Genomic DNA, 16,013 nt, shown 5'->3' with positions numbered 1-16,013 from the left:
AGGCTGTGGACAGGCCATGCCAGCCCAGGCAGGTCAGGCATCCGTCATCCATCCTACTGCAATGAGCCTTTGAACCCGCGTGACTCCCGAGCTAATGGGCAGCTGAGCAGGACAGCCATTCCTCTCTAACAGCCTTGTTTCTCAAGCAGCAGCAATTTGGGTGTGTTTATTGAAACTAATGATGGGATGAGTTCAAAAAGGAGTGGCTTTGACACAACTCCCAGATTGGCCCACAGATTATTTCTTAGAGGTGGCATGTTTGGATAAAACCAAGGGGGAAGGAATGGGCTTTACACCCACCCAGGAGAGCAGTGGGATCAGGCCTTCAGTCCCTCCTCGGTGCTGCTTCTCCAGGGAGCAGGTTTGGGGGCTGCAGAGTGAAGCAGGGCCTCAGCCCACAGGGAGAGCCACACAGGCTGCAATTCGTACCCCAATGAACTCCACAGAAAGGCTTTGGGGATTTTGGAGTGAAACTAGCACTAACACAGGCCTACGAGTCAGTTCAGCTAAGGTCCTTAAACCAGGGCAGCTTGCCCCAGAGAGCTGATAGGGGGTTGAAGACATTAGCTTGATACCAGTGAGCAGGGTTACAGCTCAGGGCTGGACATGCTGAAGTCACCAGCCTTCAGGCACAGCCAAAACAGGATCTCCCAGTGAATCAACCCTAGCTGCCTTTATCATGACAGTCCCAGAAATCCTCTACTGGCCTGAACATTTCAATCCCATGATCTCTCCTCTTCCTCCTTTGCAGTCAAGCAGCTGTTGGCTCAGTTGCCCTTGGAAGGACAGTGGGGAAGGGGAGGTTCACCAAGGAGAGATTATGGCCCGCCACAAGGTCTGCTCCCTGATTAGGATCATTCATTTCTGATTTCCAAGACTTTTTAATGCTGCTTCTAGCACAGAAAAAGATTTGGCAATCTACTTTATAACCCTTTCCTCCTACACTGGCAGGACCCAGGATTTCTACAACACTGCAGTGAATAAATCCCCTGCTGCCTAAGCCAGAACCCCATAAAGTCAGCACAGGGAAGGAGAGGAGGCCAGACGCCTACAGCCCTGCAGTAGTCAGACCTATTCCCAGTCTTTAAACCAGAGGAATAAAGGGCCAGATTTAGAGTCAGCATGCTGCATAAGGAGCTTTTTTCCAAGCCTCCTCCTTGACACATCTGGACATTAACAGCTATCCCACATTTTAACCAAGCCCACAGCATTTGCAGTGTGGGTTTTAGACTGAAATCCCAACCCTCATTTGTAAGTACAAAAGAGTTCTAGCAAGAAAACAAGGCTCATTTATACTGCTACGTTTTTATTAAAGTAACAAAAGCATACCTTTGTCAAAGGATCTGTACATTCTGTATATAAAAACACTGCTATACAATTAGTAACCATCCAATCCCTCCTCCAAACATAGCTTACAAACATTCTACTTTTTTCACCAAATACAAAAAGCAGGTCCCGTTCAACAGTCCAGCTTGTTTAAAAAATGAGGGGGAAAACCCCCAAAATACACGTTCTTAAAATGCACACCATTCAGCTCCGCAATTGAGTCTATCAGGCTTATAGGCAGAAGGCAACAGAGCACACCAATTCACAGCTTTTACATGTAACCAGCTACAAAAGAAATGGATTGTAACCAAGTCTGGTTGGTTTCGAAACTTAAAAACAAGACACCTTTAACATTAGTCTCCTCCACGCCAGGGACAAAAAGAACGAGGTTTGGCTGTTTGTTTTGAAAGTGGGGGTACATTAAGAGCAATCACAGAACATTCCTTGGGTTGGGGGTTGGCTGTCCACAAATTTTTCTGGCGAGACAGAGGGAACAGAGTATGAGGATAAACCTTAAAAGACCACATTGATCATGACAAATTACAACCCGAGGAAGTACCAGCCTTTGCGAAACTCCCAGTCCAGCCAAGCACACACTGTTTGTCCTGGACACATTACAGGTCTCATCCCAGGCTTCCCACAAAACCAGGTGAAAAACAAGGACTCCAAGCAGCACTTGGAACTCTCCTCCTTGAAAACATAATTAACTTTCTGGAAGTTCCCAAACACCCCCTTCGTTGCGACGTCACCTATTGCACAAGTTCACCAAGGGAAAAGCCCCAGTGCTTTATTTCGGCTTCTGCTTTGCTGATGTGAGAAACTTAAGTGATGCAGAAGGAAGTGATGCAACTTCAGAGCTACAGTCTGCTATTACTGCTCAAGGACAAATAACTCACCACTTGGCATCTTTAAAGGATAAAACAATTGAGGCTGGTTTTCCAGTTCAGCAGCTCATGATTTAAAACTACAAAAATCCAAACCTAGCTTCTCACATGAGACGTAATCAGAGAGTTGGGAAGCTCTGCTGGATTTTCTAATATACTTAAAATAAACAGGCTAAGAACTGTGACAAATGGGAGGCTTCCTTCCTCTCCCAGAGCACCCAAGATTTGGAAATATATTGCACAAATGTTTCAGAACTTGACTCAAAGGCCGGGAAAGAACTCTGGTTATACCAGTCAGCTGCCAGGTCAAAGAGGAAGGTAAAAAATACATGCCGCAAAACGGATCTGAGAAAGTTTCATTAGACCAAACCACGTCAATGCCCTGGTTTTTAAATTACTTCTCCCAGGAACACTAGAGTACCACCAGCTGGTTAATAAAAAGGCAACAGACATACAGCGTCCTGGTAAAGGCTCATCCCCCAACAGGTAGAGTTCTCGGGGCAGCCCTTGCCGTTCCCACCCCATCTGTAGTTGCCAGAGCAGTTTAAGGGCCAAATCCTGAACACTCAAGCAAAGTCTCCCTGAATACAAGTACCACCAGAACTCCACGAGGAGTTTTGCTTGAACAGGCAAAGCACAGAATCAGGCATTACTTGTGCAAAACAGTTATGTACCAAGAAATCAGAATCAACCGATGCCCCTTTATCAACGGACACAAGCTCCTACCGTCAGTCACTTGCTGATTACTCAGGGGAGGAAGAGAGGGAGGAAGAAGTGTTTGAATTAAAAAAAATTCATGATACCAAAGCACCCAGAAGTCCAAACCTTCGATCAGCCACACACACAGTGGGAAGATACTCCCAAAACTTCCGATTAAGAGATGAGGTGAAAGGGGTTCTTATACACCAACCTCTAGGGCACAAGGTGAGTTGCTACAGCTCAGTTGGGGAAGCAACACTGCAGGTCATCAGCATAGGATTAGGCGACTTGTACAAGCAAGAGGCCAGAGTCCACTCTCAGGGCACAGAGAGGGCTACACACAGGTCATGGTCCGGATGTCTAAGCCCCACAGAGATGCACAACTGTTGCTCACAGCTGTTTAGTGCTAATTTTATGGTTTTAATAACCTTCTGTGTGCTGCATGAGCAGTGGGCAAAGCCCAGATACTGGGGAGCACCAGGAACAGACACAGCACTCCAGTACCACCCCAGCAGCTGCAATACTCCTCCTGGGAACCTTCTCCATATAGTCTGAGCTCCAGCGCATCTCTGTCAGGCCCCTTTCCACAGGGCACCAATACCCCTGTGGCCTCTTCAGTCTGGCAGCAGACAGGAGATGTAGAGGCTGGAGGTGCCCTGTGCCCCACCAGTTCATGCTGGAGAGGGGCAGGGCAGAGCTGCAGCACCTACAGTCAGCAGGTCCAGAACAGATGTGCAAGAGCAAGGAGAGGGATCCCCAGCACCACTGAGCCCTGAGGTGAGGTTCCCCCAAATGCTACATCCAGGCCCCAGAGAGAGAGATCACACCACCTGGGGAGTGAGGGAGTTAGTGAAGGAAAGAGCACCTCCTTCATCCCTTCTCCAACAACATTGCAATACTTGGCAATACAGCAACACTGTTGGGTACCAGGACCAGGAGAAGGTAACATGGCCATCTCCCATCACCAAGCCACACTTCCCAGTCTGGCTCTTCCCCTTCTTCCTCCATTCCAAGCTGCCTGAGTGAGCAAGCCAGGCCACCAAAATTGCCATCCAACACTAATTAGGTAGATATTGGCTTCACAATAAAAACTCATAAGCTTGTAACAGCTTTAAAAAAGGCACCTAAGACACCACTTCTGTCCAAAGCAGTGCCCGATACTTTAATTTTGGATTTTCTTGGATTTTTTTAAAAAATATAAATAGCTCTTCATCTTAAAAATAGATCCTCAGGTGAGGTATACAGTAGCCTGTGTCTTGGCAGTGTAAGGATAAGAGGAGTATTTAGCTGGAGACAGTCATGATGTAGTTTTTGGAAGGGCTGGTGCGACCTAACATCATCTGGTTCTTACAGGTGAGCATCCCATAGGAGCTCACAGGTTTTGTTGCAGTCGCTTCGTACAAGACGCAGATGGAGCCATCCTCACCGATACGGTAAGACACCTCGTAGGGGTCCACCCAGAGCGTGAGCTCACTGGGCAGGAGCTGGTAGAGCTGTGGTAGGCTGAGTCCGATCTGGCTAGCTGCCTTACTGATAATGGGGTCCATTTTGTGATTGATCCGGATGCAGCGATACCCAGAGCCTTTGAAGGGTTTCTCTGGAAACCAGTGATGTTTGTAGTGCTCTGCAAGAGAAGCAAGAGGGGAAGAGCGGTGAGCAGACAAGCAGCAGCTCTAAGGAGGTCAGCATCCTGCTCCAATCCCAAGGGGTCCTAAAACCCACTGAAGGCAGAAGGACAACCAAGTCCTCTCTAGTCTCCCTCTACCAGACAGAGGCTCAAGAGCTGAGTGCTTGACTGCTCAGTCACTGTTTGCACCGAGGCACAGGAGCGTGGCTCTTCGGGTCCTAGAAAGCCCAGGCAGGACAACGCCACGGTGGCTTCAGAGACAGGACCCCAACACCTTCTCTGCCTCAGCCGCTGGGGTGGCCAGGGAAGATACTGGTATCACCACCAACGAAACACCGCAGTCTGGGAGTAACATCTAGGTCACGCTACAAATTCAGGGGCGCGTCACCATCCCTTATCTCAGCACAGCAACAAACTCATTCTTCCTTCCCAGGACTGATTACACAGGAGCCGTGCCAGGCCAGGAGGAGACCCCCCCAAACCACCCCATGAGCACCAAGCCCCAGACACTCTCACAGTGGGGGAAGCACCAAAAGCCCACTGGCATGGGGCTGAGCCAGGCCCTGGAGAGGAGGGCTTGGAGCCGAGGGGCTGCTGCGTGGGGAGGACAAAACCCTCGGGGGGAACCGAGGGCTCACCCTGCAGTCCAGTGGGACACGGGTGGGCACCCGGCCCAGGAGGCAACACGGGTGGGAGCCTAGGAAGGCCATGTGTGGGCACTCTGCCCCAAAAGGGACGCAGGCGGGTACCTGGCTCGGGCCACAACGGGACAGGGGGAAGGAGACGGGTAAGAGCCCGGCCCCGAGAGGACACGAGTGGCAGCCGGAGGGAGGACACGGGTGGGCTGCGCTCGTCCCAGGACTTCCTCCCCGCTGCCCGGGGGCCGCGTCTCACCTGCGAGCGCCTCCCGCAGCGCCCCGCTGAACACCTGCAGCTGCTGCTCGCTGACGCAGCCCCTCGTCCGCAGCAGGCTGGAGACGAAGCCCACGGCGGCGGCGATCTCGGGGGCCATGTCCGCCCGCGGGTGGCCCCCGCCGCCGCTGCGGCGCTGGCTCTGGCTCATGGCTCGGGCTCCCGGGAGGCGGTGGCGGCGGCGCGGCCCCTTTAAGGCTGTCGGCGGGCGGCAGCGACTCCCCTGTGCCGCGCTCCGCTCCGCTCGGCTCGCAGTGCGTAGCCGGCGCAGCGCCGCCCTTATATAGACCTGGCCGGGGAGGCGTCATCGGCCGGGCGGCGCCTATTGGCCGAGGGGGCGCGGTATGCTAATAGCGCCTGACCTCAGCAGAGTGGAAGAAGTGACGTCCCGCGACGATAACAATGGAGGCGGGCGGGGGGGGGGGGGGTGACCCGAGCGCTATTTTTAGGGCTGAGCGAGGCCCGGCGCGCCCCTCCCCGCAGCATCGGGGCAGTCCCGGCTTTTGCTGGGAGGGATGAGGCGAATCAGCCGTCCCGGGGTGACGGCGACGGTGACCGTCCCGGGCCCTTCCTACCCTCTTGACTTCGGTCCGGTGTGGGTGTTCGTCTCTCGGGATGGGGTCTCGGGGATACGCAGGGGCGTCTCGTCTCCCCAGGAGCGCGCAGGCCGTTTTCCATCACCACTAAGCAGCCTTCATCCATCTCCTTCCCCTGGACGTATCACACGTCCTTATTCCAGATCCTTTCCAGGCAGAGATCCCCAAAGAGTACGAGGAGAACCTGCCACCACCTGCCCTGTCCCAGGCAGAGCTGAGGGAGATGAGGGGGGGAATGCTACCATAGCATACACCACACCATACCATACACCATACCATACCATATACCACACCATACCATACCCCATACCATATACCACACCATACCATACCCCATACCATACACCACACCATACCATACATCATACCATAGCATACACCACACCATACCATGCACTATACCATACCATACACCATACCATACCAAACCATACCATTTTCATCTTATGCCTAAGAAGCATTTAAGGTGAGCGGCGAGAGCAGGCGCTCCGGGACCTGGGGCCTCTCTGCAGCCACAAGCCAGGCTGGAGGAAGAGCAGGAGCCAGGAGGAGGTGGCTGCAGCACGGGGAGGACGTGTCCCATCACGGAGCGGGGAGAACAAGCCAAGGCAAGCAGGGGGTGGAGGCAGCGTCCTCAGTTGCCTCCGTCCAGCCCAGCAGCAGGGGAGAGGAGAGCAAGTACAAGCAGTGCACAGCCCTGCTGCTTAGTAAAATGCAACCAGCGCCTTAAAGCCACTACAAAACCGGGAGTTGCTCCAGCTGGCCCAGCTGCCAGCCACGCTGCCCGGGATGAAGGCACTCGCCCAGCTTCTGCTGAAACTGGCCTGCAGCTAAAGCAACAGTAGGAGGCCAAGCTCTTTTCTTGCTTTTTCTTTGATCAACCATGAGAGAGTTACTATCAAAATAGGATGGGATTTCTGAATGAATATTCCCTGGCAGCGAACCAGGGTTGTTCAGAGCCATTGTCTCGCAGCCCCGGATCCCTCCCTCGGCGTGAACCGGGGGAGGATCTGCAGCCACAGGTCTGATTTGATCCGCAGCGAGAACGCGTTCTCCTTCCACGGCCAGGGCCTCATCTGGCACCTCCACAAGCAGCGGGTGCAGCTGGAGAAACCGAGGCGAGGAATGAGATCATGCGGGTTGGCCTCTGCCCGAGGAGCAGCCCCGCGGAGGCCCAGCCGGCGCTGGTTCCCACAGTGCCGCTCCTGTCGCTGGCAACGCGCTTTCGCACCGGTGCTCCCTGATAAGGCGGGAGGAGCGGCCCGCGCCTCCCGGCTATCCGCCTGCCAGCCCAGCTCCATCTTATCGCCGGTCTTATCGACAGCTCTGCGGTCCTGCACGGCTCGGGCATCCTTCACGTTGGTGAGGGCTACGTACAAGCACCACCGTGTGCCCGTTGCCTCTTAGCGGCACTCTCAAAAGAGGGGATTTCGTGTGTCTCAAAACTCCAATTCTTTTCCATGACTCCAGAATGGAATAGGATTCATCTGAGGCCTTTGGCTTCCAGAGTTTGCAGCTCATTTTGTTCACACCTCTGTGATTCCTGCATGCACATGCTGCACATGCAAGCTCACACCTTCTGAAGCGTGAGAGTACGGCTGTGCAGCAACACACAGCCAACAGGCCAGGGCAAAGAGTAAGACAATAGCTTTTAAAATTGTATTGCTTAGTGGAGGTTGATATAAAAGACACTGCCCAGACAGAGGTCTCTGTTGACCTCGTTTGGTGCTCTGCACAGCTTAAAGGAAGGTGCTTTGGGCAGCAGGCGGAGAAGCTGCCGGGGGTTCTGGGGTCCCGGGTCCTCCCCGCCCCCCTCCATCTGCCGCTCCATTCATCCCCAGAGCACAAGGAAGCAGGCAAATCTCTTGCTATAAACCAGATTTGCCTTTGTAAGCTTTGAAATAAACCCAAGGATTAAAGTCTAAGGACTTTTTTTTTCAAGGCAGCAACACACATGAAAGGAACCCGGGTCCATGTGAAGCGCAGGGCACGATACAATGCAGGCAGAGGTTATTTATGCCGCAGCAGCAGCCAGAGGCCCCTCAAGCAGGCTGCACAAACACACGCTGGGAGAGCCTGTCCATGCAGAGCTTTACTACTTTAAACACACCTGTACTGTCAGCCAGCAAAGACACTCAGAGCACGCGGGCACAGTCATAGTTGGCATAAAATTAGGAAGCAAACAAAACTATCCTGGCACAAGACACCTTTATACAAATGCACCAGTAAAAGCCAAAGCAAAAATAAACTCTCAGTCTGCTACTTTAGTAAAACGTAGGAGACCTTGAGCAGAGTTTGCAGTCTAATTGGACAAGCTAGGAGCAGGGAAAAGGGGTTGTTTCCCCTGTCCGACAGAAGGATCATATTGAAAAGTACTTGGATGGTATCATCCAGTACTGAGTCACTGTAGAGTAATCGTAGCAAGAGGTCTTCCATCCTCCAGTCGGCCAAGAATAGCATTAACAGCAAGTGCAGGTTTATTTGCAATCAGGGCTAACAGTTCTTAAGTGCTGCTGATGATCTAAACTTGGTGAGCAGGTTCCCCTAGTCCCCCCTGCCCTGCAAGCAGATGAAATAAGTGGTGGCACCATTCTCCAAATTCAGATCCTCCACCTATTCTTACTCATCGTCACTGCTCCTACAAGCTACACTGGCACGGCTGACGGCCTCTGTCTTGTATGCGTTCATATCTAGCGCAGGCCCTCATCTCCAAAATCAGATCCTCTTCGTTAAGCCCTTCCAATAAGAGATTTCCTGTGGAGCTCAAGGACCTCTGAGCAGGCTAGGCGTCCATAACTTCTGGCCCTGTTACAACAAGGCTGCAATCTTAGAGACAGGGCATAAGACTTAATACATGCTTTCAAATTGCTTTGAGGCGTTACAGAGTAAACAAACAATTATAAAACAAAATTCATTTTAAAAAGAGAAGTTAGAGCTGTTTTTAATGCTGTTCTGGCTAGATTAGTTTCCACCCTGTGTTTAGCTGGAAATGGCTGAGAGCATTTAAATTTCAATTAAAATTAAAGAAAATATATATAAAAACCTCTTGATAGCAATTGGCTGGACTAGATTTGTAACTGGTTTGACAGGAATTAAAAGTTCAGATGGGCTTTCAAACGTTCCAGCCCTGTTTGTCCGAAACGAGTTGAGCCGGAAGTTTTACAATAAAATGGTAACGTCTGGCTTTCAATCAAGGGTTAAAGCTCAGCATAGGCAGACCAAAATGCTCGCATGGACTTAGGCTTTTCAAGAGTCAGCAGCTCATGGCTTTTTTATGCACACCTAAAAGGCAACTGTTCCCACACTACACTTTGGTTATGGTTGGGGGGGAGCACCTTTTTTAATATGCTGGGCTGTCTTTCATGAAGCATTAGACACAAAAAAACACTTTACAGGCTGCTCCTTGAATATAGAGTCAGCTGCCAGTCAAATAGCCACAGTGTGAATCCACACCCCCTGTTATCAGCAGAGAAATAGTTACACACACAGAATTGACATTCAAGCCCTCCTGATTAGATGTGTCCCACAGATGGCTAAATGAGCTGTCACTTCTCCAGGGTGGGCCCCTCCCCATTATCCTAGCATTTGAGAAGGATTTTAGGGTTATCTACTTAGATTTGGGAAGCCAAGGGCTGCTTTTCCTTTATGTTAAGAAAAAAAAAAAAGAAAGAAAAGAAAACAAAAGAAGAAGAACAGAACAAGTCTCCGGGAACAGTTTTGAACTTTAATAGAGCGTGTTAGCCTGGTTCGGATCTCGTCATCTGGCTGTGTCGGAGAAGGCACAGACATTGTGGTTCCTGTGCCAGCAGCCGCCCGGTTGCTAATACTAGTTAAGCGCAAGCAGTGGGAATATAAGGGGAAAAAAAGCCTGAGGTAAGCAAGGCTAGTACGTTTAATCACAGCTGTAATTGGTAACCTGGGTCTGACCCCAGAAACAGGCCTAGCAGGCAGGGTAAACAATAAAGCAAGAGTCTTAAGCCCAGCCTACACTTAGAGCTAATAAGTCTTTTCAAAACATACAGTTGTGAAATAAGACTGTGACTGAAGCTGTGACATGCAACAGAGAGGAAGGGGAGAAAAAGGACCTGGACAGTAAACAAAGCCTTTTTAACCTGTTAGCTGCCGAGATTAGACCTTGGTTTGCAGCACGTACCTATTGCCCGCGGTCTAGACCGCAGTCAGAACAAGTACTCAGCACCCTTCCACCGGGCCAGACCCCTGGGAGCATCTCATCCTGCCTGCCTCCGCTGCGCTGGGCTCTGCCAAGCACCCTGCCACGTAGTCGGGTCCCGGACTGTCTTTTGTCAGCTGGGTCCTTTGTTGGGGCTGTTTGCCTTGCCCGTAACCCGACTCCGAGCGCCGTCACTGTGGACAGGACATGCTCAGACACATCTGGGGCATGTTTGGGCAGTTGCACTGCAGACTGCTAGGACCCCGAGATGCTCCCCTCTCCCCCATCCGCAGGGACACGAGCGTATTTGCGTGTGGACTGAGAGGCAGCTGCGTTTCCCAAGAGCATTCGAGCACGGTGGCTTCTGCAGCTCAAACCCAGGCCGCACTATCCAAGGAGAAGCTTTTCCCAGAACAGTCTTCCTCTGATCCACTTTGCTCATTGCACATCGTGTTTCCTCATAAAAAACAACCTATCTGACCTACTGCAAACGTCTTTGTCTCTTCAAAAATATTTTAGGCAACAAATGTGGCTGTACTCAAGGGAGCCGCAAGCAGAAAGAATTGCTTTTTCTTTGAATTTCTTAGGACTCTGGGCCTAATTTTCCAATGGTGCTGACCACTCGCTGGCTCCAGCTGCCTGCGGTTTACTCAGGGGGGTTTTCCTTGGCCTCACTAGCGTATGGCTGAACTTGTGTTGATAAAGTCTCGTGTAAGATGACATTTGTTCAAAGTACAGTATTATCTGCTGGAGAATGAGCCTCAGACCCACTAGTTCCTCCTGAAGGAGCCCTGTCAGGGAAGGTGTGTAGATGACCTCACGCTGATTGCAGAGATGGTTTCCTGTTCTTTGCATTTAGTTATTGTTTTTTTCCACATCCCCTTACAGGATGCGACTGCCTCCGTCTACCTCTGTTCCTGTTACACAAAACTTGAAAGGGTAGAGAGGGAAGAAGAGAAAAGGTCCAGGCAGAGCCCTAAGTGGTTTGAGGATGGAGGTGTCTGCACAGGCAGCTCTACAGTTGTCCCCTGCAAAGCCTGGAGCTGGCTTGCTAGCTTATGAGATCGAGGAAGTCCAGAGTCCCAGCTTTGCACAAAACGGAGCAAGTAGGGATCAGCAGGGCTCTGGGCGCCCAGCGGTGTGGGAAGACACGTCCCTGGCCAGGCCCTTTCTCTGTTAACACACGTTAACAACCGCGTGAACTGAGGAGCTTACGGTCTACAAGGGAGAGACAACCCCCATGGCAGCAAACTCAGGCCTAAGAGATGCTGTGTCTTGTTCAAAGTAGAGGCAAGATACAGGGCCCGTCCCATGAATCACACTGCCCTCGCACTTCAGCCTGGCTAGGTAAAGGACCATCACTCCTCCCCCCATGCCTGTTTTTTTGGGGGGCTTTTGAGACAAACCTTAGGCCTATCTCACACCTTTCCTTCTAAGGGAGGCTAGAGGACATATATAGGGATTTCACACTGCATTGAAAAGCAGCCATACTTCAAAAAAGGGATTTTTCTTTTCTTAGAAAAGAGAAGTTAAAAAAAACCCCTCTGGCTGAAACCACAAGACTGGATTTTTTCAGTGGTTAGAACTCAATTCGTCTGCCAAGCTCAAACGCAGCCAGGAAATAATGCTGTGACTAGTTGCCAAAGCAGCACATTGCTGAAATCTACGTTTATTGCTTATAAAGTGTTATAAACGCAGGATAACGTGTCTTGCAGCACCATAGCAACCCCAATTGTCAGCAAAAAAGAAAAGGGCAAGAGCACCAAAGGCACCGTTGCTGTAGCAGCCGATGAGTGATTTTACTGACCCTGTTCAGCACTGCCTGACATCTCAGCACTGAGTGGGGAGTCTCTGCTGGACTTGTTTCCATGAATGTGTCTTTTGAAAGCCTGTGAAGAGCAGTTGTTTTATCCACACATTAGAGGAGAAAAGCAGGAGGCGGTTACAGATTGAAGTGACTTTTATGATGGTGTCGGAGACCTCAGCTACCACCATACAGAGACCTTTGCTTGAAGGTTTTATAGAACATAGAGCATCAAACAGAAAATGGGATCTTTCTGGGAAGTTCTGCGTTTTTCCACAAGCCAGTCCCTATATACAGACCTCCAGGAGTTCGTGTGGTAGGTGCAGGTTAACAAAACAGAAAACAAGATACTCTAGGACTTCCAGATTTTGGCCTACTCCAGCATCGTTACAGTGACCCACGATCAATCTAACATATGGAAACCTGACCTGGTTATGCCTAACTGCAGAATCTCATCCACATCATAGGCTATGGATCTGGGTTCCCCTTCTCTTCTCTCCCATCAGTCCTCTTAGTCCCCAGCTCAGCTCCACAGCAAGGATTATATCGGGTCCCATCTATAGCTACTATGTTGACAAAGCTCTGCCCAATCCATCCCTCTCCCCATGGCCTCTGTACGCCTAGATTGCAAATCCATGGGGGGACCTTTCTCTTACAGCCGGTGAGAGGTGCTGTGCGGTAGATGGTTTAGGATCCTGTGTGGGAGAGGACACTGGGAGAAGATCCTTGGGGTTCTTCTCAGGCTACACCCACAAATATGAAAGAAGTCAGTGCTTCCCAGAGCCCAGCAAACCTCCCAACCCCTGCAAACATCAATTAGTGCATAAAGAAGGCCCAGATAAAGCAGGGCAACACCCTACAACAGCTTAGATCTGGGTGGTGCCCCTTCCCAAGAGACAAGCTGATCCCAGCTTGGACAAATACCTCCTGAGGAGCAAGTGGACCCTGAAGGACTGCTCTAGGCTGTTCCCAAGGATTCCTTGCCCTCCCTGGCACAGCCGGCTAGTTGGTTTTTGGTGGAGTGCTACACCTGGGCAGGGGGAGATCAGTGCATGGTATACCACACACATCCACCCGCCAGTGCTTTCCAAACCTCCTTGCTATCCACAATTTCACATGTGACCAGCACGCTCTATTCGCCGCCAGCTCTCACTAACCTGAACACATGTCCTTTGTAGCTAACGCTAAAGGAGAGCCTTGCATCGGAGCAAAGACACACTTAATATCTTCCCCATAGGGGATCAGAAGGAGAATGCCACAGAGGCTGGAGCTGAACAGATATCCGGCTTTGGAGCTGGAACTTACCCTTGTGCTGCCAGGGTGTTTGCAACTAGGGACGGAGGGGATTGGTTAATTATAAAAGTAGGGGGCATTTACTAAAAATCTGGGTTGAAGCATGGCTTTGGATGCACATAGAGTTCATCAGGGTTTGAATTCCAAATTCCACGTTGGACCCATGTGTATTACTGACATAAGCAGCACATAAGCTTTCTCTTCATAATTCTGCATTTCAGCAACAACCAAGGCTTTAGCATAGTCTCTGGAGGCATTTTTCCACTCATATTCAGAGAAATTAAAAGGGTCATGATTTTATCATCTGTGTATGTGTGCAGAGAGGGAGTAGGGGCTGCATTCCTGAGCTATTTCAAGTCAAACCTTGGGGCTTCTCCAAGGCCTTGCTCTGTTGCCCGGTTTCATCTTAGGACTCTGGTCTCACTTTACCAAAACCCAGGAGCTTCACACAGAGCCTGGTTTTGGAATGAAGCAGGCACATTTAAACCTACTTAAGCTAAACATAACTTCAGTATCCTGGAAATTGGTCTCTGGGAGACGCCCTAGGTACACCAGGGATGTGACAGGCCTCAAGGACTCTACTAGAGCTACCATAGAGCAGACCCCCCTGAGAGACCAGCACTCTGGCCCAGCTGCTTCAGTCCTCCCCGTACTGACCAGTGTTCCCCAGAGCCCCTTGGTGTGATTGTCCTCCACATGCTTGTCACCAGCTCACACTATAATTAATGCCTTTGGGAGGCCAGTTATATCCCAGCCCTGCCTCACCCCACCCGCCGGTAATGGCAGGGACAGTCCCGCTCCCACCCCAGACAGCTATGTTCCTGTCTCCCACAGGGAGGTCAGCAAAGCCGTCTGGGATCTCTCAGCACCTCTGGAATTTAACAGGCACCAAAATAAACAAACAAGGTGGCTAAGACATGCCAAGAACGACTGGAAATGCAGCACAGGGACACTGTTCTACCAGAGGTGTCAGAGGAAAGGCTGTGCAAGAGAAACACTAAAGATCTGTAGTGACCACAGAGGCTCAGAGGATGGAGAACGGGATGATCTGTGTCGCAGGGGGAATAGCTACTCCGAGCCAGTAAAAAAACCAACACACAGCTCACTTGCTGGCACACATCCCCTGTGAGACACAGCAGCCCAAGGAAGACCTCCAGTCAGAGCAGGACTCTCAAGAGAGGCTTTGGCAGCAGGGCTTTGCAGCCACATTCCTTAGAAAACAAAAGGAGGTTTGGAAAAACAATAATCCACTTTCCCCTTCCTGTACTGAGCCTTGGCTGAGGCCTGCTGAGTGAATTATATATACAGCTCTGTCCAGGAACCCTCATCACAGCTGAGAAAGTGCAACCCAAGCTGCCAGTAACCTGGACATCAGTGCTGGCCCAGGAAAGGGGGACAGAGATGCCAGGCAGAGATTGGGCCCCTCCGTTAGAGCAGGATGCATCTTGCTGCTGCTGTTCACAACCAGCACCACCCTGCCGGGGCACCCCAAGCCCCTCGGCCCTGCCATCACCCCAGCTGCGCAGGCCTGCAAGACTGAAGGGCCAGGTCTGACAAGACCTGTAGTGAGGCTCATACACCCCTAGCCTAACTACCTAGTACATCCAAAACAGGCTACATTAAGTTGGGGAAGGAAAGTGCAGCCAGCTGGAGAGCAGAACTGGAGAACTGTGCTCAGGGTTCAGCAGATGTGTTCATTTTTGGCATAACAGGGTCCTCAATTGCTACATTCAAGCGTCTCCCTTAATAGAGGTATCCTACAAAATTAGCCTGTGAGGTAGAGTGCTATTTCTTCCCCTCTCTCCTATTTCCCAGGAGGTAAACTGAGTCACAGGAAAGCAAAAGGAAAGGCCTGGGGCAGGCCAATGGTTTGTGACGGAGCAAGAAATTGAACTCAGATGTCCCCCAAAGCTCAGATTCCTAAACACCAGGTCATGCATCTTTTGATTTTAGTATCGCCAGTAGCTACAGCCCAAGATGAGACCAGTCTGTTCTCTCAGAGCCTCATAGAGGTTCAGCAGAGCTGCACCTAAGATCTTTTGCCTACAATTTTGGCTGCCTGCTCACCCTTACCAGACTCAAGTCTGGATGTGTAATCTTGCTTGGTAGACAAGATTTGAAGTTTTATACAGTGTTAACATTTATGATTGCAGACCCACCCAAAATAGTGTCTTAGATTACCAGCCTTTGGGAAATCTGGATATCTGCACTAGAGATGTTATGGCATTGTAAAACAAGAGTTACAGGTCAGGAAGTCAGTCCTGCCCTCCAGCAGCACTGCTCAATAGGGCAGCTCCTCTGCTGCTCATTGCACCCTCACCCCTATTTTCCTCATGCTCTGCCGGGGACCAACTCAGCTGGTTGTAGACTGAGTACCTCCAGTATCTTTCCCCTGTGTCCTTGGCATGGGAAAAACTGTGGGTTTGGGCAGCTTCCCAGCTGAAAAGCCTTGTGAGTGCCTCCAAAGCCTGTGCAATCGTCCTTTGCTTGAGGTTTCTTTGCTGTCATGTGCATTTCCCACCCTGTGTCATCACCGCAGCTGAGGTTCCCCATGACAAGGACTAGAGAAAGGTGTCCCAAACACTGGCAGGGTTAAGAGTTTGCCTGGAAGGTGGTGCACAGCGGATGGAGTGACTTTTGTATTCTGTCTTGTCAAACACCACCTCAAAAGCAGCCAGAAAAGCACGATGGGGTTGATCCT

General features: G+C 50.8%; 1 protein-coding gene across 1 annotated transcript; it reads right to left on the bottom strand.

The window, feature by feature from the left end:
• Nucleotides 1-1,286: 1,286 nt before the first annotated feature.
• BTG2 (BTG anti-proliferation factor 2) lies at nucleotides 1,287-5,700 on the bottom strand. Its single transcript, XM_009678485.2, has 2 exons — nucleotides 5,431-5,700; nucleotides 1,287-4,533 (listed from the first exon to the last, which is right to left on the bottom strand). Exons 1-2 carry the CDS (start codon nucleotides 5,597-5,599, stop codon nucleotides 4,193-4,195), a joined length of 510 nt encoding a protein of 169 aa, XP_009676780.2. The 5' UTR covers nucleotides 5,600-5,700; the 3' UTR covers nucleotides 1,287-4,192.
• Nucleotides 5,701-16,013: the final 10,313 nt, after the last annotated feature.

This window comes from Struthio camelus, chromosome 24 (genome assembly GCF_040807025.1).
Source record: "Struthio camelus isolate bStrCam1 chromosome 24, bStrCam1.hap1, whole genome shotgun sequence".
Lineage (NCBI taxonomy): Eukaryota > Metazoa > Chordata > Aves > Struthioniformes > Struthionidae > Struthio > Struthio camelus.
Note: the sequence above shows the minus strand (reverse complement) of the source record. Positions and strands in the feature narration are given on the sequence as shown.

Bases quoted from the DNA above. Each gene is read 5' to 3' on its own strand.
- BTG2 (XM_009678485.2), bottom strand. From the start codon at position 5,599: ATGAGCCAGAGCCAGCGCCGCAGCGGCGGCGGGGGCCACCCGCGGGCG. The intron at 4,534-5,430 runs GTGAGACGCGGC...CTTCTCTTGCAG, and splicing joins GCTGCGGGAGGCGCTCGCAG to AGCACTACAAACATCACTGG.